Source organism: Brassica napus, chromosome A1 (genome assembly GCF_020379485.1).
Source record: "Brassica napus cultivar Da-Ae chromosome A1, Da-Ae, whole genome shotgun sequence".
Taxonomy (NCBI): Eukaryota; Viridiplantae; Streptophyta; class Magnoliopsida; order Brassicales; family Brassicaceae; genus Brassica; species Brassica napus.
In genome coordinates, this window is record NC_063434.1 from 4,502,052 (window position 1) to 4,529,835 (window position 27,784).

At 37.6% G+C, this 27,784-nt stretch overlaps 7 protein-coding genes across 8 annotated transcripts; 3 read left to right on the forward strand and 4 right to left on the reverse strand.

Annotated features, from left to right (window-relative positions):
• Positions 1-1,946: 1,946 nt before the first annotated feature.
• Positions 1,947-4,191, reverse strand: LOC106400904 (cruciferin CRU1-like). Its single transcript, XM_013841339.2, has 4 exons — positions 3,840-4,191; positions 3,329-3,705; positions 2,789-3,232; positions 1,947-2,523 (listed from the first exon to the last, which is right to left on the reverse strand). The coding sequence occupies exons 1-4, from the start codon at positions 4,141-4,143 to the stop codon at positions 2,119-2,121; spliced, it is 1,530 nt and encodes a 509-aa protein (XP_013696793.2). The 5' UTR covers positions 4,144-4,191; the 3' UTR covers positions 1,947-2,118.
• Positions 4,192-6,840: 2,649 nt separating this feature from the next.
• Positions 6,841-8,973, forward strand: LOC106400816 (prohibitin-1, mitochondrial). Its single transcript, XM_013841241.3, has 6 exons — positions 6,841-6,939; positions 7,301-7,487; positions 7,752-7,868; positions 8,010-8,180; positions 8,266-8,478; positions 8,560-8,973. Exons 2-6 carry the CDS (start codon positions 7,311-7,313, stop codon positions 8,752-8,754), a joined length of 873 nt encoding a protein of 290 aa, XP_013696695.2. The 5' UTR covers positions 6,841-6,939; positions 7,301-7,310; the 3' UTR covers positions 8,755-8,973.
• On the reverse strand, positions 8,931-11,819 carry LOC106400729 (NAC domain-containing protein 73). The gene is made up of 3 exons (XM_013841145.3): positions 11,400-11,819; positions 11,121-11,310; positions 8,931-9,801 (listed from the first exon to the last, which is right to left on the reverse strand). The coding sequence occupies exons 1-3, from the start codon at positions 11,547-11,549 to the stop codon at positions 9,236-9,238; spliced, it is 906 nt and encodes a 301-aa protein (XP_013696599.1). The 5' UTR covers positions 11,550-11,819; the 3' UTR covers positions 8,931-9,235.
• A 2,267-nt stretch (positions 11,820-14,086) lies between these two features.
• On the reverse strand, positions 14,087-17,480 carry LOC106400639 (receptor-like protein kinase 5). Its single transcript, XM_013841036.3, has 2 exons — positions 14,742-17,480; positions 14,087-14,656 (listed from the first exon to the last, which is right to left on the reverse strand). Exons 1-2 carry the CDS (start codon positions 17,335-17,337, stop codon positions 14,259-14,261), a joined length of 2,994 nt encoding a protein of 997 aa, XP_013696490.2. The 5' UTR covers positions 17,338-17,480; the 3' UTR covers positions 14,087-14,258.
• Positions 17,481-19,210: 1,730 nt separating this feature from the next.
• Positions 19,211-22,031, reverse strand: LOC106400442 (dnaJ homolog subfamily B member 1). 2 transcript variants are annotated; one of them, XM_022706355.2, is made up of 4 exons: positions 21,672-22,031; positions 20,683-21,140; positions 20,138-20,619; positions 19,211-20,017 (listed from the first exon to the last, which is right to left on the reverse strand). In XM_022706355.2, the coding sequence occupies exons 1-3, from the start codon at positions 21,834-21,836 to the stop codon at positions 20,184-20,186; spliced, it is 1,059 nt and encodes a 352-aa protein (XP_022562076.1). In that variant the 5' UTR covers positions 21,837-22,031; the 3' UTR covers positions 19,211-20,017; positions 20,138-20,183. The 2 variants fall into 2 exon arrangements, with proteins under 2 accessions (XP_022562076.1, XP_013696286.1); XM_013840832.3 differs by lacking the exon at positions 19,211-20,017 and having other exon boundaries at positions 20,043-20,619.
• Positions 19,354-20,037, forward strand: BNAA01G08420D (protein DMP7). The gene is made up of 2 exons (XM_013840926.3): positions 19,354-19,644; positions 19,726-20,037. Exons 1-2 carry the CDS (start codon positions 19,354-19,356, stop codon positions 20,035-20,037), a joined length of 603 nt encoding a protein of 200 aa, XP_013696380.1.
• Positions 22,032-22,174: 143 nt separating the features above from the next.
• Positions 22,175-27,672, forward strand: LOC106400231 (26S proteasome non-ATPase regulatory subunit 2 homolog A). Its single transcript, XM_013840644.3, has 23 exons — positions 22,175-22,434; positions 22,649-22,749; positions 22,910-23,030; positions 23,116-23,175; positions 23,384-23,494; positions 23,701-23,766; positions 23,930-24,051; positions 24,165-24,279; positions 24,402-24,476; positions 24,554-24,712; positions 24,802-24,909; positions 24,997-25,098; positions 25,187-25,327; positions 25,414-25,518; positions 25,602-25,823; positions 25,919-26,032; positions 26,101-26,316; positions 26,406-26,465; positions 26,553-26,666; positions 26,763-26,848; positions 26,940-27,048; positions 27,141-27,319; positions 27,419-27,672. Exons 1-23 carry the CDS (start codon positions 22,318-22,320, stop codon positions 27,489-27,491), a joined length of 2,676 nt encoding a protein of 891 aa, XP_013696098.1. The 5' UTR covers positions 22,175-22,317; the 3' UTR covers positions 27,492-27,672.
• Positions 27,673-27,784: the final 112 nt, after the last annotated feature.

Below are 27,784 nucleotides of genomic sequence, written 5' to 3' on the forward strand. Positions count from 1 at the left end.
ATTATTTTCTTTTAAGTATTTTATTACATGTTACACTATTTTTTTTATTTTCCCAAATTACTTCATTAGTTATATTTACCATAATAATTTGATGTCATTTATTTCACGTATTAACTATAATAATTTCACGTGTCATCTAAATAAAATTTCTCTGTTAGTGAAAAGAATTCAAACTGTTTAACAAAATTATTTTTTATTTGCTTACATAATCAGTTAAACATAGGTGTATTTAGGTATATGTTTGGATATGTCAGTTTTTATGGATATCGGGTTTTACGGATATCGGGTATCTGAATTTTAAAATTAAACTATGTTCGGGTATTATAAATTTTCGAATAGAGTTCAAGTTGGATTCTTCAACCTAAAATATCTAAATATCTAAATATGTTCGAAAATGTTGTTAAATAACTTATAAAAAAACTAAAAATCAACATCCACACGGGGTTATGGACGAAGCTCTAGTGATAGGTTATACTGTGTTACAAAAAAATTGGAAAGACTCAGTGATTGGGCCATAATAACCTTTAATTTGTTATTTATATAGTGAACTGTAAACATGTATCTATCTATCTTATTAAAACTCAACTACAAATTAGACTTGTTTGGAAATATGTATAGTAATTTTTTAAAAAAATTTGTTTGGAAAGATAGATTATAGTTTTTAAAAAAGTTTGTTTGAAAACATGGATTGCAGTTTAAAAAAAAGAAGTTTGTTTGGAAACATAGATTGTAGTTTTAAAAATAGATTTGTTTGGAAACATGAATAACAATATATTAAGAGAGTGAAAAAAAGAGTAATGGGCTTATATTTTTAAGAAAATTTAGAAGTCCATTATATTATGAGAAACTATCTATATGGTACCTAATCGGGTTCGGTTCAGATATGTTTGGGTTTCAGGTTTCCGGGATCAAATATTTCAGCCTCATTCTAATTTTTTTAAGATTTCAGTTCAGGTTGCTTTGGATTTTTGCGAGTTCGGTTCGAATTCGGATAATTCATTTAAATTACTTTTAAAATTTTAAAATTCATTGTATATTTATATACTTTAAATTTCTCAAAAACTATAAACAAAATAAGATATTAAATATAAATTTGAATAACATATGTCAGAATACCTAAATTTAACATATAAATTATTTTAGTTCAAATATTTGGATAGAGAATCAATAATTATTTTAAGTATTTCTGGTGTTTTAAGTATACTTTTATTATATATATTTACTATTGATGATTTGTATATATTTTCAAGTATTTAAACCAGCTTAAATGTATTATATATATTCTAGATATTTTATATATATTAAATCTAAAAATAGTTAATATATAAGTATATAATTCTATTTCGGATACATTTAGGTATCCGGAATACTTCGGTTCGGATCGGATTCGGTTCTCCAAAAACCAAAATTTTGAATAATTCGGATATGTAATCAATTTCGATTTGGGTTTGGTACTACGTTTTTGGATCGAGTTTCTTCAGATTAAGGTATTTTGCCTATCCCTTACATTATTGACATGAAAAACATAGAAACATATTTTTGAAAAATATACCGTGCGGGTGCGCGGATCAAAGTCTAGTGATAGATTATAATGTGTTACAAAAAAAAAGTATGATAGATTATACTTAAATTTTCTGCGGAAGGTCGAATAATTTAGTAAACTAATAATTACAAAAATTATGAACTTGGATCCATCTTAAATAAAACATAATGATGAAAATGCAGATATGGTTAGAACAACCATAAAAATTCATAACAATTTAAAAGAGGAACTATCTTCTTTCTGTTGTCCTTTGTCATATTATCCACATATGATGGTCCGAATTAGCGACGTGAACTGTCACAATTCAAGTACCTGGCTCAATGACCGAACCTTGCACACGTAGCCATCAGGCTCATAGAGAATATGAGTTGAAAAAACACTAGTCATCACCAAAGAATGTAACTCGAAACTCCACTTTTATTTATGAGAAGGGTTACATACAAGAGACGTGCCGGCGTGTTCTTTAGACACATATTTTACACATACGTTAAAAACTTAGAGTGGACATGATTACAAACTGACCATTACAATAGTAACCATGTCACTACTTTATTAGTAAAAGTAAACGTTTTAACTTAAGCCTCGACTATCTCCTCGATCAACTGGGGTTGTCCACCGCGCGCACGAGTCAAAGTGGTCTCAAGCGTGTTGAACTTGATCCTTCTAGCTTCCTCGAGAGAAATTTGGAAAGCGTTGGTTATGACCTCTAGTGGCAATGCCCTCAAGGCCGAGGTTCTACCGGCCAAAGTGCTGACCATCGCGTTAGCGTTTGTCTTGAAAGAAATCCATTCGAAGTTGTTTTGGTGGGACTGGACAACATAGGCGAATCCTTGTGGGATGACCACGAGCTGTCCCTTCTGCACCTGCTGGTCCAGCACGTTCTGTCCGTTGTCGTTCACCACTTGAATCCTTGCTTGTCCTTGAGTGCAGTACAAGATCTCGTTCGCGTTCATGTTGTATTTCGGAAGCACCATCGCATTCTAAAAGAATGTTCGTTAGACCAGGCCCATCATTGTCACATACATATAGCTAGCTTACGATTGATTATTCACAAGAAAATTTGAATTATATGTATATGAATTGGATACAATATATTATATATTTTGACATAATATATGTATACAGATAGTATTTTTTTTCTTAGTATACATTAACTGTATATTTTATTTTGATTTCATAGTTTTAAGAAATTATATTTTAACTAAAATTCTGGATATGTGGTATAATTTTATTAAATGTACTTACACCCTGGAGAATGCCACGGGTGGCGCTGAGTCTGATATACTGCAAGATGGGTAAAGTGTAGCTGTTGACGCTAGTCACACGGCCGAGGTTGGGCTTATACACGTCAGCACGGGCTGGGTCATCAATGTTCTCGTGGGTCCTCATGCTGCAGATAGTCTCCTCCAAGCCGTTGTCTTGTGGGCTTTGTGGTGGGCCACGGGGGTGTCTCCACTGCTCACTCTCGTATGGCTGTCTAAGAGGCGGCCTCACAACCTGGAAAGGTCCCTTAACACGAACGATGTTTCCTCTGCTGTCTTGTTGGTTCTGAAGCTCCTGAGCCAACCTAACGTCGATTTTCAATGCCTGGGCTAGGACCTGAGGGTCGAACCCGCTCAACATGTTCTGTTGTTGTTGCTGCTGCTGCTGGGAACCGCCCTGTGGGTTGTTTCCGGCCAGACGGAACGTCTACAGAACAGAGTCACGTAGGCAAAACATGTATATTAGCTAAAAATGGTACGGTAGATCTTCTTATAGTGAAGGATTGCGTATATATATGATTACTCTTGGGTTGCGGTCGAGTTGGTTTTGGTAGTTGGCAATGTCGAGAAGGCAGATAATGACAAGTGGCTGGTCACCGGTGTTGTAGATCCAATGGGAAGAGCCTGCAGTAATGGCAATGATGTCTCCATGTCGAACATGTTCGACCTTCTGGTGCATGTCACGGAACCCTTGCTGCTGCTGACCCTGCTGTCCCTGTTGACCCTGCTGACCCTGTTGACCTTGTTGTCCCTGCTGACCCTGTTGACCTTGTTGTCCCTGCTGACCCTGTTGTCCTTGTTGTCCCTGCCATGGTTGACCTTGTTGTTGTCCTTGCATAGGCTGCGAGTCCATGAAGGTTTCCGCGCATCCAGGGACCACTCTTCCGCTAATACCCATTCCTATAAAATTTTATAGAAAAAAAAAGAGAGAGGAGACAAATTTGGGGTAAGTGGATTGTATCTTCATTAGTAGATGATATATACATATTTGACGGACAGGTTAATTAATTATGGGTCCATAGATAGATATCGACCTTGAACAACGTATGAAATTTTGGGGGAGCTGAAGAAGGTAGGAAGGTAGAGACCGCCTTGTTCGATTATAACACGAGAGACAGAGACACCAGCACATCGGATCTGAGGATTGTTGTGATCCCAGTACTCGACCCGACCAGCCTCGCTCTTGATAGTTTCGGTAGGCTGGAGAACGTCTAAGTTATCGAGGTTACACGCGTTCCCTAGCTGAGGAGGAACCCCTAGCGACTGCCTTGCGAGACAGCCGTTGAGGACGAGGAGAACCCCGAACGTTGCGACGAGGAGATGAGGAACTTTAACCATATTGTTTGTGTGTTTTTGTGATAGATGGATGAAGAAACATGGAGACTTGGTAGGAGTTTATATATGTGGAGTGAGCATGAAGGTTTGTGCCACGTAGGAATGGGTTTGCATGAAGTCGTGGGTCTATGGTCTTTACACGTCACTCTGTGAGCTGAAGCAAGTGTCTCATGATGTTCATGCGCGTAGCACTATCTCCGCATACTCCAAACCACGACAAAATTCAAATGTATCTATCTCATTTTTAGAAAATGGTTCATGTTATCAGTATAGACTTATAGAGCAACTCTGGTTGATTAACTAATCATTTCTAATCGACTTAAATTCATTTAACCATATAATAATTGAACTAAAAACGAGATAGGAGAATCTACTTTTTGACAATTAACAAATCAAATTACATCACTAGTATCCAGTATTAAAATATCTGGCGTTGTGATCGAATAGTTTAGGAGATACAGCCAAAACTATCCTCTTCTTTTTTTGAAAAATGAGTTACCAATTTTTAAGGAAAGGAGACAAAAAGGTGACACATAACAGACGCGGCGACACTCGGAGGGTTTGGTCCGTTGTATCTTCTGCGACTTGAGTCGCCAACTGTTCGGTTGCATGTCAAGAGGCAGTGACATTTGTACATGCCCTTGTCATAACCCATAAACCCATTCTCAATCAAGCTCATCCATAAAGAATATAATTGACCACTTTACCCCACGGAAGGTCGATTAGGAAGAGAGTATAATCTATACTATTAAAAGGGAATCACTCCTAAAAAATCTATTTAAACAAGGTTGTTGGACCTATTTATTTTCAACTTAACATATTATAATAACCAAAATATAATTTAACTCAATTATATGAACAAACGGATATCCTTATCCTATTACATTTAATCAAACCAACGTTTATACGTTAGCAACAAATGATGTTTGCAAAACTATGTCTTCCAACTTTTTTCATCAGCTTCATAACAAAACTATGTGAGACGTCGATAGATTTACGTTTTGAATGTTTTTGATCTCGAAATATGTTGACTCCATAATACTACAATCTGAATTTGTTGACTATTATATAGACACAGTCTTAACTATGTTGTCAAATGTTAAACCATCATCATCTTAAGGGTTGGGTTTGTTGCGAGAGTCATAGCTAACCATTTAACCAACAGGTTAACTTTTCAAAACGTGTAGTTCAAAACATTTAAGTAAGTTACACAAAAAACTGTATTATCAAATATTCTGCAGTCAATAGAATATACATTTTATTCTGATATCTAATAAATACATTTAAATAAATAAACATATATATACTTTTTATTCTGACATCTAAGCAAATATCTTACTAGACAACTTATGAGAAAGCCACTTTACACAATTTCTCAAATACTTTGTAAAGAAAACATCCTATAATTATAGAAATATATTATAAGATTTTTCCAATTTATGCAGATTACGACATATAATTAAAATGCAACAAGATTGAAAATAATAAGTATTTAATATATAATGCACACATTGAAATTAACTTCTGAATTTAAACAATAGCAATTTAAAACAAATTAGATTAGATATCGATCAAACTTCGAGTTTTAGCGTTTTTGGGATTTTAAGATTATGGATATCTCTTAAAATCCAAACCAGATTAAATATCGCATCACCAAGTTATCAATTCAACCGCGAGTCCAGTTTGAGTTTAAAAACACTGATTTAAATACGTAATGCTTTAAATAGACAAAATTCTTACAAAATGCTTTAAATGGAAAAATCGACAATTAATATATTTACTACATTTAAATAATGAAAACACATTGTTCTTTAGCATATAATATCTATACTATTATATCACACATATCATCTTTAAATCTATTTCGAATAAAAAAACAAATGATAAAACATAAAACCTCAATTATTAAGATTTGAAACAAAAATAATGGTAGTTTTAAACTAATTTTGAATTAATAAGTGAAATAATGCACGTTTTCTAAGAAAAGTTGGGAACCGGCTAATATGCAAAAAAAAAAGAAATGAGTCAAATTCAGTTTTTGTTTGATTATGGTTTTTCGGATAATTACGGATTTAGAAATAAAAATATCGGATAATTTGGGGTTTCCATTTTAAATATAGGATAGTTCGGATAAAAATATCAGATAATCAGGAATTTTTTTAATCTTTTGACTAAAAACTGATTAGGTAATTTGTTTTTTTTTTTGGGTAATTCGGTTTGTAAATAGTATTTTCAGATATTTGGTTATTTATAAATTAAATATAATTAATATTTTTAAGTATAATTTATATTTTTTAAATTTAGATATCCATTTGGTTCTCAGTTCGTTTCAGTTTTTCGGTTTTAGAGATTTATAATCTGCTCGGTTATTTATAAAATTTAGTTAAATTTTGTTTTCAATTTTTTCAGTTTGGTTTGCGGTTCCTGCTAAATGTACTCAAACCTATACATTATTTTATATAGAAATTTGTTTAAAAATTAATTTCAAAAACAAACCCGCGCTTTCCAAGCGAATTTTACACTAATACACTAATATATTTTCAAAATCTAGTTTAGATCCTTAATTGTTCATCATCCGAATTTATAATCTTTCGCTGTTACGTGGTCCTATGTACTAGTAGAGTTATCGAGTTTTATAATGGGCTTTTAATCTTTGGGAAACATGGGCTTCATCTATAACGTGGGCCCAAAGTATTTTTTTTAACCGGAAAGTTCTACTACTAGCCAAGGTTTAAACCCTAAACCCCTTTCTCACGATCTTCCCCTCTCTTCTCTCCGCGACATTAGCAAGGTTTTGAGGTACGCTCGTCTCCTTTCTCCTTCTATGTCTTCTCCGAAATGGGTCTGTATCGGTCAAAGTTCTTATCAAAATTCCTAATGAATAAGCAAAAAATTTAGGTGGGTGAGATAGTTTTCTACTCGAATTAACCAACTAATCGTTGCTAGATGCTGTTTAATTAGAAACGTTCTGGAGATAGCCCTTGCTTAAATTTGCAATCTTTTAATGATTTTCTTTTGTTACTTTACAGTTAGTCTTGCATTTGGATAGAGTGAGTAGATCTGTGTCTGAAAATTTGAGTGTTTGTTTTGTTAATCTGTTCCGACACACCTTAAAGTTTGTTTTTTTATTTTATTTTTAACTTTGGTGGATTTATTCCAGAAAAAAAAAGATGAATTTGAACAACGTGAAAGTGCCGAAGGTGCCAGGTGGGGGTGCAGTATCTGCGTTGCTTAAGATTGGGATTATCGGTGGGCTTGGTCTCTACGGTGCCACACAGAGTCTCTACAATGTCGACGGAGGTCATCGAGCCATCATGTTCAACCGTTTAGTCGGTGTTAAAGATAAGGTTAGTTAATCTTCTCTTCTCCAATTCCCGTCTCTTTGAGTTTCCAGAGGATGTAATGTAACTCTATCTGTATTCCATTGAATGTTCCTACTTCCTAGTGAGATCTCATGCGGTTTGTCGTGGTATTAGGTTGATTTGTTAAGCCTGGTTATCATTTGTGAAAGCTTGTTGTTTTGCTCTTCTCACTTAGCTTAATTATAGTTTTCTTATTTGACAATTCACAACTAAGCGGCTAGTAAAGTAATCTTGTTATTACGCACGCAGGTTTACCCTGAGGGTACACACCTTATGGTTCCTTGGTTCGAAAGGCCGGTCATCTATGACGTTCGTGCACGACCTTACCTTGTTGAGAGTACTTCCGGAAGCCGTGATCTCCAGATGGTACTCTTCTTAAACTTCCCCGTTTATCACTCTTTTTTTGGTTGTATGAATCCATCATATGGTTTCTTATATGCCACTGTGGTGTAAATGTCGACAAACAACTTCATAAGCACTGTGTTTTGTGGGTTTTGAAACTTTCAGGTGAAAATTGGGCTGAGGGTTCTCACGCGTCCCATGGCAGACCAGTTACCTGAGATCTACAGAACCCTTGGCGAGAACTACAGCGAGAGAGTTCTGCCTTCTATAATCCACGAGACTTTGAAAGCTGTTGTTGCTCAGTACAATGCTAGCCAGCTTATCACTCAGAGAGAGGTATCTAATTAATTGGCTCTGTAAATTTATATGCATATTCTTTTTCCACTTCCTTATTGAGTCAAGTTATCTAATCTATTTTCAGGCTGTCAGTAGGGAGATCAGGAAGATTCTGACTCAACGAGCAACAAACTTCAACATTGCTCTTGACGATGTCTCCATCACGACCTTGACTTTCGGGAAGGAGTTCACAGCTGCCATTGAGGCCAAGCAGGTGGCTGCTCAAGAGGCTGAGCGGGCTAAGTTCATCGTTGAGAAGGCAGAACAAGACAAGAGGAGTGCAGTTATCCGCGCTCAGGTAAAGAGAACATGTTCTACATTTTCCAGTTACCTTAAGTTATGAGACCGATTTAAACAAATGTTCCAATGCCTTGTGTAGGGAGAAGCCAAGAGTGCTCAGCTCATAGGTCAGGCAATCGCAAACAACCAAGCGTTCATAACGCTCAGGAAGATCGAGGCGGCTAGAGAGATTGCTCAGACCATAGCACACTCGGCCAACAAGGTGTACCTGAGCTCTGATGATCTTTTGCTTAACCTACAGGAGATGAACTTGGATGTGAATCCAAAGAAGTAGAGAGAGGCTTCTCAAGTAAACACATGTGTGGTGGTTTGTGTTAGTCTTTTCAATTCTCTTGCATCCTTTGGAACAAAAGCTTAAGACCTTTGGATTGTTATCTACTATTATCCCAAGCTTATAGCCTTCGTCCATTAAAAAAGGAAGAAGAAACTGTTTTTGCTGAACGAGTCAAATGTAATAAACTAGTTTTTGCATTAAAAGGTTGCCGATAAAATATCTCAATGAATTAATGTACCAAGAGACAAAGTGAGATCTTTGTACATTTTTTCATGATCAGTCCAAGGAATTAAACTTGTATACAAAGCAGTATAATCAAAAAGGGAAAAATATAATGACAAAAAAAAGTTACGTATATAGTATTGCAATGTAAATTTAAATTATTTTTAATGTATTTATGTGTGTACTATAGTATATATATGCTTAGATTATAGACTTCTCTTATTTTGTGACCAAGCATATAAAAGTTATTCTCATATTTTTAAGGGATAAATGCTTGAGAATCATGAACCAAGTGGTTCTGTATCCCGGTTTGATTAAACGAGATGATCGCTGGAATATTGTTATAATACTCACTGGCTCCAGCTGACCCTCCATTTCCTTTAACGTTATGAAGATCGTAATGAAGGTGGCGACCACCAGCAAGGTGATGGGCGTGGCCATGAATGTAAGGCCGCTCCTTGGCAGTGGCTGCGGCAGCAACAGAGCCACCGCATTGGCGTGGTTGAGTCTGGTAGAATACTTTGGAGACAACTAGCTCACCTTCTTTCTCTTCCTCGTTGGTGCCAAGATGATATTGATGCATGACCCAATTAGTCTTCTCCGGTTTCTTTTGTTTGCCGTAGTTTGTGTAGAGCACCAAGATTTTCTTGTAGCCTCTTACTCGTCCTCCAGTGAGAACAGGACGTGTTTTTCCGGTCTTGTGCCACCGTGTCTCGCCACCGACTTCGGAGTCAGTGTGGACTTTACGTCGCTTTCTTGTTCCCGTCGTGTATGCCTTCGACGGTCGGTGGAAGAAATGACGGACCGTCCCGTCCTTGTTCACACCTATATATGTGAACGTTAGTTAATGTCTATGTAATTATTACTGATCAGTTGGCAATTTTTTAGACATAATTTAATCAGGTATTACACTCGTTGAAGAGAAATATAAGAATGACATTATAACATCAATTTGATTGGCTTCGCACTCTATTTCTGTTTGACATTTTTGTTAGCTGTTTGAAAATCAAAATAGTTTGTTACAGTTCTTTTTTTTTTGTTTTAAAAAACTCTACTAGCAGTCGAAAATCAATGACGAAAATGGATAGTCAAACCAATATGATATAAATAACCGGGTTACTTTTCTTTTCTTTTTGGTAAAAGGAAATATTGCATGGCTTCAAAATAAGTAGATATTAACCCGTAAATCTATGCGGATATATTTATATTTTTAATTAATATTTAAAATATAAAATATGTTATAAAGATATATATCTAATATCAATTTTATGTATATAATTTTTATTTTGAAATTTTATATTTGTTGAAATTTGTTTGATGACATTGTACAAATCATATATTAATGAAGTATTTTTGTTTATTTATTTAAAATGCAACATCAATATTAATAGTTTAGTTTTAAACATTAGTTTTATATGAATTAATAAAAAAATATTAGCTTCTTTGTTTATAAATTTTTATTTACAAATTTTTTTTATGTGAATAAATTAAATTATTTTTGTTATATTTTAAAATATTATTTTATTTAATATATTATATTATATTTTAGTTTAATGTTTTTTTTACTAAAAATATCAACATAAAATGTTACAACTAATAAAATATTCTTTATTTTGTTTTATATAAAAAATTAATTTGATAATTTAAAAAGAATTGGCTATACTATTTAATTTCAAAATTAGTCACTGAAATATATAAAATAGGGTGTATATTTAATATGATAAACAGTCAAATGATAATTACTTAATGACAATATATTTATGTTTTCTTAGAAATGTTATTGTTTAGATGTATATTGTTTTTGTTAGAAAAATATCATATATGAGTAATTTTAGGATGTTTAGTTAAATTTGTAATGAATGATCTAAAATAGATTTGTGTATGGTAGATAAAAAATATGACTCTATTTTAATAGAGTAGATATTCGCTAAATGTACGAAAAGTTTCATTTAATAAGATAATTGTGCATTAATGTTCTTTAAAAAGTAGATCTATAATCTATTTATAAAGTAAATGATTTGTTCTTCTTTTATGTCGGTAGTTTAGACCATATTAAGACAAAAAAACTTAATATTCCGTGTTAAATAAAAGCGAATAATTGTTGATAGGATTATAGTATCTTGGAAGAAACAACATAAAATAACCTGGCAATTTCTCAGGATGGGTATAACATATGCCGTTTTCGCCGTCGATGGTACGAATAAACTCATCGATGAGAGGATGAAGCTTTCTTGCATCATCTCTTACCTTTCCTTCAAGATGCTCCAGTACCTCTTGATCCGTCGGATCGAACTTCACTCCGGCAGGCAGTCCGGGCAAGTCATGGATCCCCGCCTATATACACCATATTTTATTCATATCAATCACTGATTAGTTTCCAAATCTATAGAGCTGGATAAAGCTAGCTAGAGAGAAAGAAGAACCTGTTCATGAAACTTGAATTTATGGCCACATGAAGGACACGTTTTGTGAGTAGAGACTTGAAATGAGGCTGCAGGAGACTCAGCCGCTGTTGGAGAGGGAATGATTCTTTCAACGGTCTGAACATCGCTACGGTCATTGCACCAAGTCATGTTGTTTTGTGTATCTTAGTTTTCTCTCGTGCATTACCTCTCTTCTCTTCCTCCACACTTCTCACAACTTCATTAGAATAAACAAAGGCGTGAGAGAGAGATAGAGAGAAGGGAAAAAGGGTTAAAGATGGCTAAAGCATATGTTTCCTAAGTAGAACTCTTTGAGGTTATCGTGAGAAAGAGGAAGGAATTGAATTCTTGTTCATCACTTTTTAAGCTGAGTTAATTGCTCTTTTTTGCCCTTGATATTAACTTTGCACTATCCATGAGAGAGAAAATAAGATATAGCTATTATTAAATCTCATTTATAATGTATACGAATGTACTTGTATGCTATATAGTAAGAAAATATTATTTTACGACTTAAAAAGTATGTCTAAACAAGGAAGCATACATGCTAAGTAACAATGATAGGGAGAGAGGTACACCAACAACTTGAAAGTAAAGTGTAAGTACATTTAACTATGAAACTCCCGAATCTTTAGTTTTACATTTATCTAACACTGATAAAATATTGGAACTTTTCTTGTTTTACAAGTATACATATGCAGATACATTTTTTTTTTATATGCAGATACATATTTTGGAGTAAAAATATTTAATAGAAGGAATACTACATTCCTTTTGTTTTTATACAATAATATATATTCTGAAGAATATGTTTATTAATAATGGATTATCGTAAGAAAAAGAAGAACAGATTGCTTGGGTTTTAAGTTTGGTTTGGCTTCTACATGTCATGTATGGTGTGTGAGAGAGAAGTAGACAATGACTGATCGAACAAAAAACATATGAAGACAAAAGAAAACAAAACATTGTGAAAGAATATCTGGTCGTATTTTGACAAGAGAACGTTCCTTATTTGACAAGAACATTCTTAAGTTATGGTCCAAATTACGTTTATCTGGTAGTATTTTTTTTGCGCTATATATAATGTATCATATAAAACTATATATAAAATCCACAAATTAATCAATTTATTATCTGCTAATATAAAGATAGATGTATAGGTTATGATCTAAAATGAATATAAGATGGAGTGGATTTGGGGCAAGGTGTTGCTGCTGGTCTGTAAGAGCTCATAGAAACAAAAATAAGAAAAAGAAGTTAAGGTCCAGTGTCAACCTAGAGTGTATGCAAAGATATTACATAAGCTTATACTTATAATTTACACCTGTATATACATCTTTTCCTCAACATCTCCATATGTGTAATGTACATCTACTTAGTGAAATAGTGTACTAAGGTAGAATTATATTATATCACATTGTGGCATGAATTTGTCAGTGTAATTGTGATATATTAATAAATAAAAGTAGGAAGCTGATTTTTATATATCAAAAGAAAAAGAAACTTAAAAGTCAGTCATTATTCTATTTCTTCACGTAGACTTCTCATGCATAACAAGGAACCTCGACCTTTGTTTTTTTCTTTTTGTATTCTAATTTTGTTTCTAATCTTCTCCCGTTAATTTTGATGACATTAACAAACTAAACAAAAATAGATGTTACGCTTATGTAGGTTTTTTGTTGATAAAAACACTTATGTAGTTATGTGAGAGCATGATTAATGGGAGTTCTTAGAGTAGAGTTACTAACGGAATATCATCTCTTAATTTTTAATTAAATTTTTTTTCTTATTTATGTTTCTTCTTAGAATGAGATTCTTAGTTTTTTTAGTGTAAAAATTAAGAGACAACTTCTTATATTTCATTAAAAATCTCACCTTAAAAACACCAATGCTATGAATCCTTTACGAAAATTTGTGCTTTGCTTGTTGTTTTCATAGGTAGAATCGTGGCAATGTGTCATTCAAGAAATCCAATCACATTATGTTTGGCTATTTAGTAAAATACAAATATAACTTTATGCTTACATCCACCACCACGACTATATAAACTATGAATTCACTGTTATTACAAATTACTATATAAGTATTAGTCTAATCTATTGACCATGTAAGCCCCTTTTGAGTCGCATTACTAGCCCCCTTTTTCAAAAAAGAATAATGCAAATCCCTTTACAAATTAATATGGTAATGGGTCGATGAGGCTTGCACATTTTATCCGTTATATGTATCCAAGTACCTGATTCAAAAAATCCGAACTGAAATAAATAACAAAATATCCAAACGGGTATTATTGAGTTACGAGAATTTTAATATTTGAAGTCGAACGGATAATACCAAAACCCAAACGAATATTTGAAAATAACTAAACAAGTATATACTGAATCCAAACTAAAAATATCCAAACTTAATTCGATATGTAAAAATACTTAAACTGATTTTAGACTCAATACCGAAATACCATATCTGAGCCCGAAGGACCAGGCCATTATGACTCAATAAAGATTGGCTATAGGGTGGACCAACCATCGAATGTTACAAACTTATGGATTCCAACTCATCACCTACCTTTTGAGATTTTGAGAAGTGATGTTCATGAATGATTCCGAATATTATTTTCACGTCTATAACATAGTTCATCCAATTTCTACAGAGATGATCAGAATAAATATATTTTTTAACCCTCTCAATCATCGCGTTAATTAAAAATATTTTTAATATCCAAACATCATAGCATTAAAAGCCATTACCTAATCAGAAAGGTCCACTTTTCTGTTTCTGATTTCTTACAATTCACCTAACTATACAACCCAATTAATACATATGGCCCAGCCCAACCCATACCGGCCCATATTTGAATGCTCAAACGCTGTTTACGTCTTCCACATAGTAAGGCGAGAGTTTCCCACTGCTCTTAGAGCGTTTGGACGCATTTGGTCTGCTACTAGAAACAGCACCAGAGACTTCTTGAAGCATGATCACAACTTTTCTCATGGAAGGTCGGTTTAGAGGGAGAGGACTCGTACAAAGAAGACCAATGTGAATGACTTTGCTAATCTCTTCTTTGAACCCCAGATCAAGTTTGGGATCGATCACCGATTCTAAACCGCATTGGTCAAGGGTAGAGCACACCCACTTCACCATATCTTTATCTCCAAGTTCTAGATCTGTTGGTTGCTTCCCCGTTACCAACTCCAAAAGCACGATACCAAAACTGTAGATATCACTCTTTTCATTCACCCTAAGTGTATATACGTATTCTACAAAACAGCATAAAAAAGAGCTATAAAGCACAAATAACATTTGAAATATAAGTTATCTTTTTATCATTTGATTTGGTTATACCTGGTGCAATGTAACCGCAAGAACCGGCGATTCCAGACATAGCTTCTGGCGATTTAGCACCGCTCATTTGACCGATTTTAGCAATGCCAAAGTCAGCTACTTTGGCTCCATAATCTGCATCTAGCAATATGTTACTAGACTTCACGTCACGGTGCACGATCGGAGGAACACAATCGTGGTGTAAGTATGATAGACCCTCGGCTGCGTCTAAACCGATCCTTAACCGTTCAGGCCAGCCCAACAACACCCCGCCTTTGCAGTGGCTGTGTAACACATCAGCTAAGCTCCCATTAGGCATGTACTCGTATACCAACAACTTGCAGTCCCCGGAGCTGCAGCAACACCACAAGCGCACAATACTCTTATGCCTGATCGTTCCAAGCGTTTCAACCTCCGCAGCGAAAACGTCTCTGTTCAACGAATCGTCTTCACCTCCTTTAGCCGTTTTGTTTAGTTTCTTCACAGCTACTACTACTTCTCCGCCACTAAGCTCCACTCTATAGACTTTACCGGAGGAACCAGATCCGATCACGTTCCGTTCGTCAAGGCAATCAACGATCTCATGCTCGCTGAAATGAAGCTTGTGGAAGGATCTCCACTTGGACGCGGAGAATCTAGCGCTCTTGGATGCTCTCATCTTCTTGCAGTTGGCGATAAACATAACAACCCCAACAACAAAAACCATACAGGTGAGTATGAAAATCGATAGGAGAATCCAGACATAACCGATGTTTTGAGACCGTGTGCTCTTCTTCCGACAAAGACTGTCGTGATCATCGACGCACAAGTCATGGTTTCCGACAAAGCTAGAATCGTAGATTTTGTTAGCGTAGAGAGGAGGCACTCTCCCGGAGAGATGATTATACGATAGGTTTATAACGTTGAGCTTCAGATTCTGGAGCTCCGGTGGAATCTCACCGGAAAATTGATTGTTTGAGAGATCGAGGTAGTTAAGAACCGGCAAGTCTCCGAGCTCTCTAGAGACTTCGCCGGAGAGATGGTTATTAGCTAAATTGAGCTCGTTCAGATTCTTCCAACCACGAATTCCACGTGGAATCTCGCCGGAGAGCTGATTAGAGCTGAGATCGAGCCTGCTCAGTTGCTTAAGCTTCACCAAAGTACTAGGAACCTCGCCGGAGAAGCTATTTTCATCTCCGGTGATCTCGATGAGTCCGTTAAGCGATCCGATTTCGCCGGGAATCGAACCTGAGAACTGATTCTTTGAGATTCTCAGGTTAGATAAATTCTTTGCACCGGCGATGGACTCAGAGATTCTTCCGGTGAACGAGTTCTCCGAGAGTTCGAGCAGCGACATACGAGGCAACCCCCAGAACTCTTCCGGAACGTGACCAGAAAGCTTGTTATTATTCAGCCTGACACGTGTCAAGCTCCTGCACTTTCCAAGATTTATCGGTATTTCACCGGAAAAAGAGTTCCCTATAAGCATGAGAAACTCTAGCTTCCCTCCTCCGCATATATTCGCCGGTATCTCGCCGGAAAACTGATTATACGAAAAGTCCACGAACTGCAACGGGGAGCTCGCGCCGAGTTGACTCGGTATCTCCCCGGTGAGTTTGTTGTTGAACAGTTTTAGTTCCGTTAACGTTTTGGAGTGAGTTATGCTCTCCGGCAAGGGCCCTTCGAGCATGTTCTCGAAGAGGTTGAGAGACTCGAGGTTTAACCGAGCCAAGCCCTCGGGGATCTTCCCCGTCAGCTTGTTCGTCGACGCGTCGAAATTCTTTAGCATCGTCATGTTACCCATCGCCTCCGGTAACTCGCCTGAGAACGAGTTGTTGAATATCTCGATTTGCTCGATGCTTTTCAGCTCCGTGATCCAACTCAGGACAGACCCGGTGAGTTGATTCATCGTCAAATCCAAGCTGACCAAGTGAGTCAACCGGGACAGAGCTTGAGGCACCGGACCAGCGAGGTTGCAGCCAGCGAGCCAGAGAACACGAAGCTCCGTTAGATTACCGAGTTGACTCGGGATTCGACCCGGTGAAAACAGATTGTAAGCGAGTTTGAGTTCTCTCAGAGTGGATAGGTTTCCGAGAGAGGCGGGAATGGTACCGGAGAGGAGGTTTCCGGCGAGGTTTAACTTCTCGAGCTTGCGGAACTCTCCGAAGCTCGCTGGAATCGTATCTGATAAGTTGTTCCCGGAAACTTCGAAGTGTCGGAGGTTCGGCAGCGTGAAAGGAAGTGACTCCGGGATGGAACCAACCAAGAGATTCTCCGACAAATCGAGTTGGCTGAGATTCCGACACGATGTAAACTCATCGCCGGAGAGGGAACCGTTGATGGAGTTGTTGTAGAGAGAGAGGAAAGACAGCGAAGGAAGACGGCAGAGGACGGAGGGGAAAGGACCGAGGAGCATGAAGCTGGAGAGATTAACGGAGAAGACAGCTGACGTGGCGTCGCAGGTGATGCCGCGCCAGTGGCACGGAGTGACGTCGTTTTCGGACCAGGAAGATAGTGACTGGGCCGGGTCGGATAAGCCCAGTTTGGCTTGCCGGAGGATGGTGGCATCGTGGTTTGGTGAGAGGCATAGGTACGTAGAAGAGAGGCATAGGAGGAGGAGAATAAGATAATAAAGCATTTTTACTAGTAAGATTGTTTTATTTTTTTTTCTCTCATGCTTATGTGACTTGTGAATCAAACGAAATCATGAGTTTTAAAGGTTCAGGATTGTAGAAGCAAAGAGGGAAGCGAACACTGTGACAAGACATGTGTGAGACATGTTTTTCAAAAAATTGAGAATCAAACAGTCAGCTATTATATGCATACATGTGAAATCTACCACAGTATTTACTATTTACATGTAATTCATCAGAAAACTCGTGAGTGATGAAATTAATAGTTTAATACGACAAATTTAAATAGCTATGTTGTTAATTTTATTGATAAGTTAATAAGAATGATTAGTGAATTATTCACATGAAAAAAGATAAAATTTGGTCACTGTCCAAGTCAACTAAAAGACTACGAATGGTCAACATGATGAAGATATACGAGGGCCATGTAATGCTGGATTTGTATTGACTTTTGAGAGTCTTGATAGAAACTTCTTCATTACTGTTTTTGTTTTACATGGCCTACGATTTGTTATCTATCTATAAACTTTCTTATAAACCTTAAACCCCCCTATGTCCCCCAACCCTAGGTTGAAATGAGAACTTGATTGAGCATCTTTTATTCGTAAAGGCTCCATGCGCGTTTGTAAAGGCACGTGTATGTAGGAGAAGGGTCAAAATTGGTTGGTCGGAAGAACATGATCTAACAGTGGATTTTTTTTTGTTAGATTGCTTTCGTTTCATTAGGTAAAGCAACAGTAATTTTGATTTGAAAGGACGAGACTTAAGGGGGATAGATCTTGTCTTCTTTAATCAGTTATCACAAAAATCACGAGTTTGCTATTCCATAACCTCTATGATGGTCCATGCCACTGATACCTTAATCCAATAATGTTTAAGTCTTCTTGGTCCTGTAACGAGAATTATCTTTGTGTCCCTAGTTTGCATTCCCTTTACGTCTCCCCCCAGCACTTTGCTTTTTAGTGCTTTGGACTTTTGTTCTCTGTTATTTTGAAGCCTTATTTAGAGTATTTTGACCGAACATGAAAAAGACATTGTAAAAGTTATGTAAATAGATGATTTTATCTCGTTATAAAGTTTTATATTTCATATTGTCTGCTACATGTTCAATATTTAATAAATATATGAAATGAAGGTCACTGAAGTTCTCGTTTTATGTTAGTTCTACTAACACAAAAATGAAGGGTGCATTGCCTAGTCCACTTCACAACGGATAACCTCTTTTAGCCGAAGAATAAATTCTTCCAAAGAACAATTTAATGCGTTATTCATGGACCATACGTTAAGACTGATTGAGATTAAGACACGTCTTGGGAGAATACGTAACCAAATTATCTTGTTAAGAATAAAAATCTAGATTATCGTATATGCTGTCGTATTACAAACACAAGTTTACATGTATTTGTTAAATCAAAAGTTTACATGTATATATATATCATCATTAGATTATATGTCAAATGATTACCAATGGATTTTTATCTTGGAATATCTTCTTTTATCCAACGGGCTTCTTCGGCTTTCTTCCATTATTGCGTATTTTTGGACTCTTTAAGCGTCAAACAATATAGGCCCACTAAATCCTATTTCTTTATAAATTGAATATTTTTTCTTTTATAAAGTTGTCGCAGTTTGATAAAAAAAAAGAGTGTAAATTTATGTTTTTCTTCAACAAAATCACATGCTTCTTATAAATAAAAGTAATTACTTTCCGGTAACAGCAACTTTTAAATAAAAATTTTCTGTTACGAAGACTCCTATTTCTTGTTTCATTACTCGAGTTCTATTTGGTTTTTAAGTTTTTATTGGTAAGACTAACATGCAACAGAAACATAAAAATGGAAGAACAGAATCTCTAACCCTGTAACCTGAAACAACAGCTTAACAGAAGAAGACACAATAAAAGAAAGAAAACGAAACCCATAAAATCTTGTCCAGCTCTTCAGAATAGTCATCGAGAAAAACAAGACATATCTAATCATTTTGAATTTTTCAGAGTGATTAATCAAAACTTAAAGAAACTTATGGAGGAAACGCAGCCGTTGTTGATAGCTTCATTGCCTGAGGCACCAAGAAAGCCGAAGTCAAAAGTACAGAAAATGGCGAGGAAAGCATTCAAAGGAACAGCCCATCTCTCTAATCTCCTCCCGACCGGTTCGGTAATGGGTTTTCAAATAATGTGTCCTGTCCTATCTCATCAGGGTCAGTGTCCGACCATCGCCAGTCGCTGGCTCACCTGCTTCCTCGTCTTCGTCTGCGCCGTCTCTTGCTTCCTCCTTTCCTTCACCGACTCCTTCAGAGACCCACGCGGCAAGGTCGCAAACACATTCCCTCTTATCACTCGTATCCTCAGTTATTTTGTTACGTTTTGAACATGATGATTATGTTCTTCACAGGTCAGGTACGGCTTGGCGACGCGGAGTGGTTTATCTGTGATGGAAGGAACGATTACTCTAACGGACGAGGAGAAGGAGAAGTATAAGCTCAGGTTTCTTGATTTTGTGCATGCATTCATGTCCATGCTCGTCTTCTTTGCAATCTCCATGATTGATCAGAACGTGATCCGTTGTCTATTCCCTGTTCCTTCTGAAGACATCAAAGAGCTTCTCACCAGTTTGCCTATCATCATCGGCGTTATATGCGGCGGCTTCTTCCTTGTGTGCCCCACTCGCCGTCACGGCATTGGATCTCCACTCACCAAAGAATAAGTCCATCAAAGAAACACAAACTTTTGTAAACACAACTTCAGTTTTTGTACCAAAATCTTGAAAGAATTGTATGAAAATTTTCTGTAAAAACGTATATTACCAACACAAACATAACAAGACAAAAGTAAGAAGCTGTAATGGTTCATTCAACCAAGAAGCTTCTTGAAACCAGCTTTCTGTTCTGCAGTTAACCTAGCTGGAAACTTGATGTTGAACTTGATCCTCAAGTTCCCTTTCTTTGTCTGATCTTTCTGAAGTGGCATTCCTTCTCTAGGCACCACTTCTTCGTACTCTGGATGGATCACGTTTGTGATGGGGATCGTAAGTGTCCGACCATCAAGGGTCGTTATGTTGACGGTGTAGCCTGTTAAGGCTTCGGATAGTGAGATCTTCTGTGTGACAATCAAGTCGTTGCCGTCACGTGTGAACACTGGATGTGGTTTCTCGTCGATGATGAAGACGAGATCCGCTGGAATCACCCCGGGATGTTCGTTGCCTTTCTCAGGGAATGTGATCTTTGTGCCTTTCTTCCATCCTGGTTTCACTCCGATCGTTAGAATCTCTTCTGTTTGCGTTGTTCTCCTGCATTTAACACAGAGATTAGGTGTCGTCACAACAAATGGTAATGTGAGTTTGATCGGTTACCCGCTTATATCTGCAATCTCCCTGGAGATCTTCATCTTCTTGGTGGTTCCTTTGTAGAGATCTTCAAGGCTACAAGGAAGCTTGTTCTCTGTTGGAGCCACTTTCCTAGCTGCACCGTGATGATGATGAGGGTGTCCTCCTTCACCGAACGAGCTGCCATACATATCATCACCAAAGATGCGGCTGGCGAACCTCTGCCCTATTCCACTGCCACCAGCGCCTCCTCCTCCACCAAACGGGCTGCCACCAGCGCCTCCTCCACCAAAGGGAGTAGAAAAACCGAAAAACTCAGCGAATATATCATCAGCGCTTCTCGGGTTGAACCTGAAAGATGAAGGCCCATCTCCTGCTGAGAAGTAGGAAGATCCACCAGCGGCGTTGGGAGGTGGCACGTTCCCTTTTAACCCTTCCTCGCCGTATTGATCAAAAACAGCTCTCTTCTGAGGATCGCTAAGAACCTAAAACAAAACTCACATCCACGACCAGTATAAGCCACATATCAAACACTAAACCAAAGTAAACAATCTTAGTACGCTCCTAAGGTACATACATGCATTCATTGCAAAGCATACAGAGAGCTTAAGAGGTTCTTTCTTACCAAAGACAACGGAGAAAACAAGTTCACTAACTAACTATGAGAGGAAGCACAGACTAATAACTTTGGGATCCTATTGGCGATTCAGTGTAACCTCAGATAATCTAGTTAGCCCAAAAAACAAAGCAAACCATCTTTTACTTCATACTATGATTCCAATCACTCAAGAACACAAAATCTCTTAAACCCACAAGCCAACACAACATCAAATCGTGAAAGCCGACAACTTGCATCTCAAATCGCGACAAAAGTGGTTTCAACTCCGCAGCCGACAGTTTCAGGGTAAGTAAAACACATCAATAGAAATAAAAATCCCAACTTTGGAACGAATTCAATCAAAAATACAATCTTTTAATTAGAAATTAATAAAAAAAAAAGGGAAGAAGGGACATACATCGTAGGCTTCAGAGATCTGCTTGAACTTAGCCTCGGCCTCTTTTTTGTTGGTAGGGTTCTTGTCGGGATGCCACTTCATAGCGAGTTTCCTGTAAGCTTTCTTAAGGTCATCGTCGCTGGCGCTTCTATCAACCTGTAGAACTTTGTAGTAATCCACACCCATCTCTCCTCCTCCTCCTTCTCTCTTTCGTTTCTTCACTTTTTCCTCAATTTAATCAAAAGGGTTTCTTTCTCTATCGACGTCCTCTTCTTCTTCTCCTTCCTCTCTTTCACATACTACAGTAGAGAATCTCGTCGAAGGTTCGGGAACATACGGTGGCTACGGGCGGGTGAAGGTGTTTCCCCTCTTTGTTTGTTCCATTATTACATAAACAAACATTTAAAATATTAGTTTATTTTTGTCGGCCCATTAAGAAGGCCGGTTTATTAATGGGCCGGGCTCATTATGGAAATCTTGATCGAGGGGTAAGCTTCTCCTTTATATTAACCTGTACTTGTTTTCCGATAATTTTTTATTCTACAGTTCACCTGAGTTGCAGAAGAAAGGCATCGTTCCTCCTCTCAAGCGAGCACTTTCCAGAGTTAGGGTTTTTGCTCGATTGTTTCCGATTCTTCAGCTTGATCGGGTGTTAGTTCGATTTGAGATGGCTCCAGTTCCGGATCCGAACAACGTTGGTGGTGGTGCGAAGCGGGATGAAGCTACGACGAAGGTTGCTTCTAAGGATCCTAAGAAGAAGGATGATAAGAAGGAGGATGATCTCGTAAGTTCGATTTCGCATTCTCTGTTGAAATTTTTGCTTGGATTTAGAGTTGTTTAGTATCCGTGGAGATTAGGATGAAGTTTCACGATTAGGCTGTAGATTTTGCAATAATGTAGCTGCTTTTCGGAAAGTTAGGGGTTTAGATGATTATTGGTTTTGTACTATGGCTAGTTTGATTACTAGATGACTCAGTTTTCATCTGATGTGATTGTAGTCTGAAGAGGACTTGGAACTAAAGCAGAATCTGGAGCTTTATGTTGAGAGGGTTCAGGACCCCAATCCTGAGTTGCAGAAGGCCGCTCTTGAAAGCATGAGGTAATTCTTCTATCTCTTCACTCTTCCACAAGTTGATTAGCTGGATATTGTTAAAGGATAATCTTCGTTGGAGCTCGTTTTCTAGTCTTATGATGATACTTGTGCTGCTTTCAGTACTCTGTGTTCATGTTTTTTTTTATCATCCTTTTTTGTAATCTAGGCAGGAAATTCGTGCCTCAACAAGCTCCATGACTTCAGTTCCCAAACCCCTCAAGTTTCTCCGTCCTCATTATGGAACTCTTAAGGAGTTACATAAAAATATGGCGGGGTCCGATCTCAAGGTACGTCGTCTGACAGTTTATGAAATTACCACCTCTTTGCTATTTTACTTTGTATGGATTAAAGATCCAATTTCATTATTCGCAGAAATTGTTGGCTGATATACTGTCGGTTCTGGCCCTGACCATGTCTGCTGAGGGTGAAAGGGTATGCTTTCTTGCTATTCTAGTAGGAATTTCTTAGTACTAACATATGTTCTTGTTGTTCACCTCACATTCACATCACTGGATTCGTTTTTGTTTTCTGTGTTTTCCTCTTACGAGATACGTGATTGGATTTGTCTTTTGTGGTGGTTGGTAGAATTTTACGGAGTTATATGTTGATGGTCCTTTGTTCTACATTACTACTCTTTCAGGAAAGCTTAGGATATAGGTTAACTGGATCAGGAGGTGACATCGGATCGTGGGGTCACGAGTATGTAAGGAATTTGGCCGGCGAGATTGCAGAAGAGTATACAATGCGTCAGGTTAGTAAACAAATTGGTCTTTAGGAATATTTTGTTGCTTGAGGAGTTTTACGCTTATTGTAACAAGGCCAGTATGGTTTATGTTTGGGTTTTCTCTGCTGGTTCGGTAATCCGTATAATGACATTGTGCTTTCTTTCTTTTTTTTTAGTTTTTTTTTCTTTCTTAAATATGGTTATATGTTTTCTCCTTTTTTTTGTTCTACCAGAGTGAGGAGGCCTCCGTTGAGGACTTAATGGATCTTGTGAAGCAAATTGTTGCATTTCACATGAAGGTTAGATCCTTGTCATGCTTACTTTTCTTGATTCGTTGGCCCCTTGTAATATAAAAGGGTTCCATTTGTATATCTAAAATAACGAACTTTCCATTTATAAGCTTGAGACTTGCACCATTTTTTTTTGGCTACCTCTGAAGGATTTCTTTTTTGTTCGTTGCAGCACAATGCAGAAACCGAAGCTGTTGACCTTTTAATGGATGTTGAGGATCTTGATCTCTTACTTGCGCATGTAGACCGCACAAATTTCAGGAGGACATGCAACTATCTCACGAGTTCAGCAAAGTAATTAAATATGAGCATCTTATGGTGTTTCACAAGTTTGATAACTCATTCTGTAATTTTCTTATGAGACCAACTCTCATGAGCTTTGCTTGGTGTATGTTTTTGTTTTTCAGATTCCTTCCAGGACCGGATGACATGCTGGTTTTAGATATTGCTTACATGATCTACATGAAGTTTGAGGAATATCCAAACGCTCTGCAAGTTGCACTATTTCTTGATAACATGCAGGTCTGAGCTCTAATCTTCCTACAGAACTTAATATCCTCTCTCTGCACCATTGGGACAACTGTAAAAAGCTTTCCTCTACGTAATGTATTTTTCTCACATGATATATATTTTCCGTATTGCAGTATGTGAAGCAAGTATTTACCTCATGCACTGATCTGCTAAGAAAGAAACAGTTCTGCTACATGATTTCACGCCATGTAAGTGCTTAATGATTAACATTACTATAGAGATTTAGTACTTACGTCTCTTTTCTCTTGTTTACTCCCCCATGCAGGGCATCACCGTTGAGCTCGACTCTGAGATGGTTGCAGATAAGGATGACAGAGACATGCTGCAGGATATTGTTAACAACACTAAGTTAAGTGAAGGATATCTGACGCTTGCAAGGGATATTGAGGTCATGGAGGCCAAGACGCCTGAAGACATCTACAAGGTATATCAGTATGCGCCTGTTACTGGCTTATTTGGTTACAGGATCTGTTTTTGTCAGTGTCTCTTAACTGTTCAATGAAAATTTTGCAGGCTCACTTGCTTGATGGCAGGGCTAGCTCTGGCCCAAGTGTGGATTCTGCTAGACAAAATCTAGCTGCTACGTTTGTGAATGCATTTGTAAATGCTGGTTTCGGTCAGGTATGATTACAGATTCTTATTGCAGGGACAAACGAGAAGAAACTCGTAAGCTCGGCAACCCTTTTGATAAAATTTTACTTAATGCAGGACAAACTAATGACAGTACCATCAGACGCAGCTAGTGGAACTGCCGGAAACTGGCTCTTCAAAAATAAAGAACATGGCAAGACCAGTGCAGCTGCTAGCCTGGTATACCTCTACTTACGTGATAGATTGACGCTGTGTTCATATCTTGGAAGTGGAAATTGTAACAGAACCTCGTTGTTTCCCATGCTAGGGTATGATTCTACTGTGGGATGTGGACGCCGGACTTACCCAACTTGACAAATATTTTCATAGCACTGATAATCCCGTCCTTGCTGGAGCTCTGCTAGGTGTTGGGATTAATAATTGTGGCATTAAGAGTGATTGTGATCCTGTGAGTTGATTTCCTTTATGATTTTATTGGAACCTATGTGCTCATTGTATTGCCATACACACTTCTAACTCACCTTTCTTTCTCAGGCATTGGCCCTTCTTGGAGAATATATTGATAACGAGGATTCATCTGTCCGAATTGGTGCTATTATGGGTCTCGGGATTGCATATGCCGGTTCCCAAAATGATCAGGTAAAGATCTCCTATCTAATTACCTTCAGTGTTAGGTTAAATGTTCTGTTGACGAGACAATAACATGCTCACTGTTTGGACAGTTAAGAAGCAGCTTGTCTCCAATACTGAATGACGCTAAAGCACCTCTCGATGTGATTGCTTTTGCTGCACTTAGTTTGGGGATGATTTATGTTGGTTCGTGTAACGAAGAGGTTGCCCAATCTATTATATTTGCTTTGATGGATCGGAGTGAGGCACAACTTGGTGATGCCCTTACTCGTTTCTTGCCTCTTGGTCTTGGACTTTTGTACCTTGGCAAACAGGTAGAAAACGAGTTTTACTGGATTAGTTTCTTGTTTGTTTACCCGATGGTTATTTCCCTCGCTTATCAGTGTCAACTTGTTCCAATATCGAGCAGGAAAGTGTGGAGGCTACCGCGGAGGTTTCAAAGACATTCAATGAGAAAATCAGAAAGTATTGTGATATGACACTTCTTTCCTGTGCGTATGCTGGAACCGGGAATGTCCTTAAGGTATCTTACCAAGTGTTCTGGTGTAGTTTGTTGCTTTGTACTTTAGTTGCTGACAGTTCATTGTTCAGGTCCAAGACCTTCTGGCTCAGTGTGGAGAGCATCTGGAGAAAGGTGATATCCACCAGGGCCCAGCTGTTCTTGGAATAGCGATGGTTGCTATGTCTGAAGAATTGGGTCTTGATATGGCGATCCGTTCTCTGGAGCGCGTGCTACAGTATGGAGAACAAAACATTCGGCGTGCAGTGCCTTTGGCCCTTGGTCTCCTATGTATATCAAACCCAAAGGTGAATATACTTCTTTCTTTATTAAATCTGGTTTTACGTTTCCGCTTAAGAACACTGTTGTTACTCTCTAATCTTATCCATAATTCCAGGTGAATGTTATGGACACCTTGAGCCGGCTTAGCCATGACACAGATTCAGAAGTTGCAATGGTGAATTGTTAATTGAGGCGTAGTAGTTATTTTCACTGAACTTTGATTTGCACCGTTGGACTGATGTTTCATCTGACACTTCTACAGGCAGCGATAATTTCCCTTGGTTTGATTGGCGCTGGGACCAACAATGCAAGGATTGCTGGCATGCTTAGAAATCTATCCAGCTATTATTACAAGGATGCCAGCCTTCTCTTCTGTGTAATGTGTTAACTTTCTATGTTTTTTTTGGTTTTGTGCAATAAACACAGGTTCTACTGATTAGGCTAGTTCTCATTGTGTAAGGTTGCAATGCAGGTGCGTATTGCTCAAGGATTTGTGCATATGGGAAAAGGTCTCTTAACTCTCAGTCCCTTCCACTCGGAACGGCTCTTGCTATCCCCGTAAGTTTTAACATGTATTTTGTGAATACGTAGCTTTCAAAGCTCCACCCTTTGAATCCTAATCATGTATGTTGTGTTTCTTTGAACCCAGAACCGCGCTTGCTGGTATAGTGACATTGTTGCATGCATGCCTTGACATGAAATCCATCATACTGGGGAAATACCATTATGTTCTCTACTTCATCGTTTTGGCGATGCAGGTGAGTGCAATGTTCTATCTGAGTATTTTCTTTTGTTAAATGGATGTAAGCGAATGTATTATCTAGTAACACAATACGGTTTGAGTGTGTAGCCAAGAATGATGCTGACGGTGGATGAGAACCTGAAACCCATCTCGGTACCAGTGCGGGTGGGACAAGCGGTTGACGTTGTTGGACAGGCAGGTCGACCAAAGACAATCACTGGGTTCCAAACACACTCCACACCTGTTCTCCTTGCTGCTGGGGAGAGAGCCGAACTCGCAACAGACAAGTACGTTGATTCCTCAAAACCATTTTCCTACTAGAAATGAAACTTTGTTATACACTTTGGATTCTAAAAACTCCGGTTGTTTTTGTTATGGGGTCACAGGTACATTCCATTGTCTCCCATACTAGAAGGTTTCATCATATTGAAAGAGAATCCAGACTACAGAGAGGAGTGAATCCAAAACTCAAAGTGCCCAGCATTTGGATAATACTTTCTATATGGTTTTATGTGCACAATAAGTTATTTTTCTTAGCACTTCGATATTCCCAGGAACTTGCCTTAGTTAACACTTTCCTTTTGTTAGACCGCTTAATTCTAAAGTTGGACAATCTTTTTAAAATTATGTTATTTTTGTACTTCCTCCAAATCAATTCAATTCGCTCTCCTCCTAAATTTCATGCATCGTTCGCACTCCAACTTTAATTTGTTACGTATGTTAATACTTGTTGTTGTCTTCATGCATGATTT

Coding starts and splice junctions, on each gene's coding strand:
- BNAA01G08420D (XM_013840926.3), top strand. CDS start 19,354: ATGGAGGAAACGCAGCCGTTGTTGATAGCTTCATTGCCTGAGGCACCA. Junction 19,645..19,725: donor TCAGAGACCCACGCGGCAAG/GTCGCAAACACA, acceptor TGTTCTTCACAG/GTCAGGTACGGCTTGGCGAC.
- LOC106400816 (XM_013841241.3), top strand. CDS start 7,311: ATGAATTTGAACAACGTGAAAGTGCCGAAGGTGCCAGGTGGGGGTGCA. Junction 7,869..8,009: donor GAAGCCGTGATCTCCAGATG/GTACTCTTCTTA, acceptor TGAAACTTTCAG/GTGAAAATTGGGCTGAGGGT. Junction 8,479..8,559: donor GTGCAGTTATCCGCGCTCAG/GTAAAGAGAACA, acceptor TGCCTTGTGTAG/GGAGAAGCCAAGAGTGCTCA.
- LOC106400904 (XM_013841339.2), bottom strand. CDS start 4,143: ATGGTTAAAGTTCCTCATCTCCTCGTCGCAACGTTCGGGGTTCTCCTC. Junction 3,706..3,839: donor AATTTCATACGTTGTTCAAG/GTCGATATCTAT, acceptor AAAATTTTATAG/GAATGGGTATTAGCGGAAGA. Junction 2,524..2,788: donor CCCGTGGCATTCTCCAGGGT/GTAAGTACATTT, acceptor ACATTCTTTTAG/AATGCGATGGTGCTTCCGAA.
- LOC106400442 (XM_022706355.2), bottom strand. CDS start 21,836: ATGGGTGTGGATTACTACAAAGTTCTACAGGTTGATAGAAGCGCCAGC. Junction 21,141..21,671: donor AGATCTCTGAAGCCTACGAT/GTATGTCCCTTC, acceptor GTTTTGTTTTAG/GTTCTTAGCGATCCTCAGAA. Junction 20,620..20,682: donor GAGATTGCAGATATAAGCGG/GTAACCGATCAA, acceptor TGTTAAATGCAG/GAGAACAACGCAAACAGAAG.
- LOC106400729 (XM_013841145.3), bottom strand. CDS start 11,549: ATGACTTGGTGCAATGACCGTAGCGATGTTCAGACCGTTGAAAGAATC. Junction 11,311..11,399: donor AATTCAAGTTTCATGAACAG/GTTCTTCTTTCT, acceptor TGGTGTATATAG/GCGGGGATCCATGACTTGCC. Junction 9,802..11,120: donor CCATCCTGAGAAATTGCCAG/GTTATTTTATGT, acceptor TCACATATATAG/GTGTGAACAAGGACGGGACG.
- LOC106400231 (XM_013840644.3), top strand. CDS start 22,318: ATGGCTCCAGTTCCGGATCCGAACAACGTTGGTGGTGGTGCGAAGCGG. Junction 25,328..25,413: donor TTAAGAGTGATTGTGATCCT/GTGAGTTGATTT, acceptor TTTCTTTCTCAG/GCATTGGCCCTTCTTGGAGA. Junction 25,824..25,918: donor TTTTGTACCTTGGCAAACAG/GTAGAAAACGAG, acceptor AATATCGAGCAG/GAAAGTGTGGAGGCTACCGC.
- LOC106400639 (XM_013841036.3), bottom strand. CDS start 17,337: ATGCTTTATTATCTTATTCTCCTCCTCCTATGCCTCTCTTCTACGTAC. Junction 14,657..14,741: donor TTGCGGTTACATTGCACCAG/GTATAACCAAAT, acceptor GCTGTTTTGTAG/AATACGTATATACACTTAGG.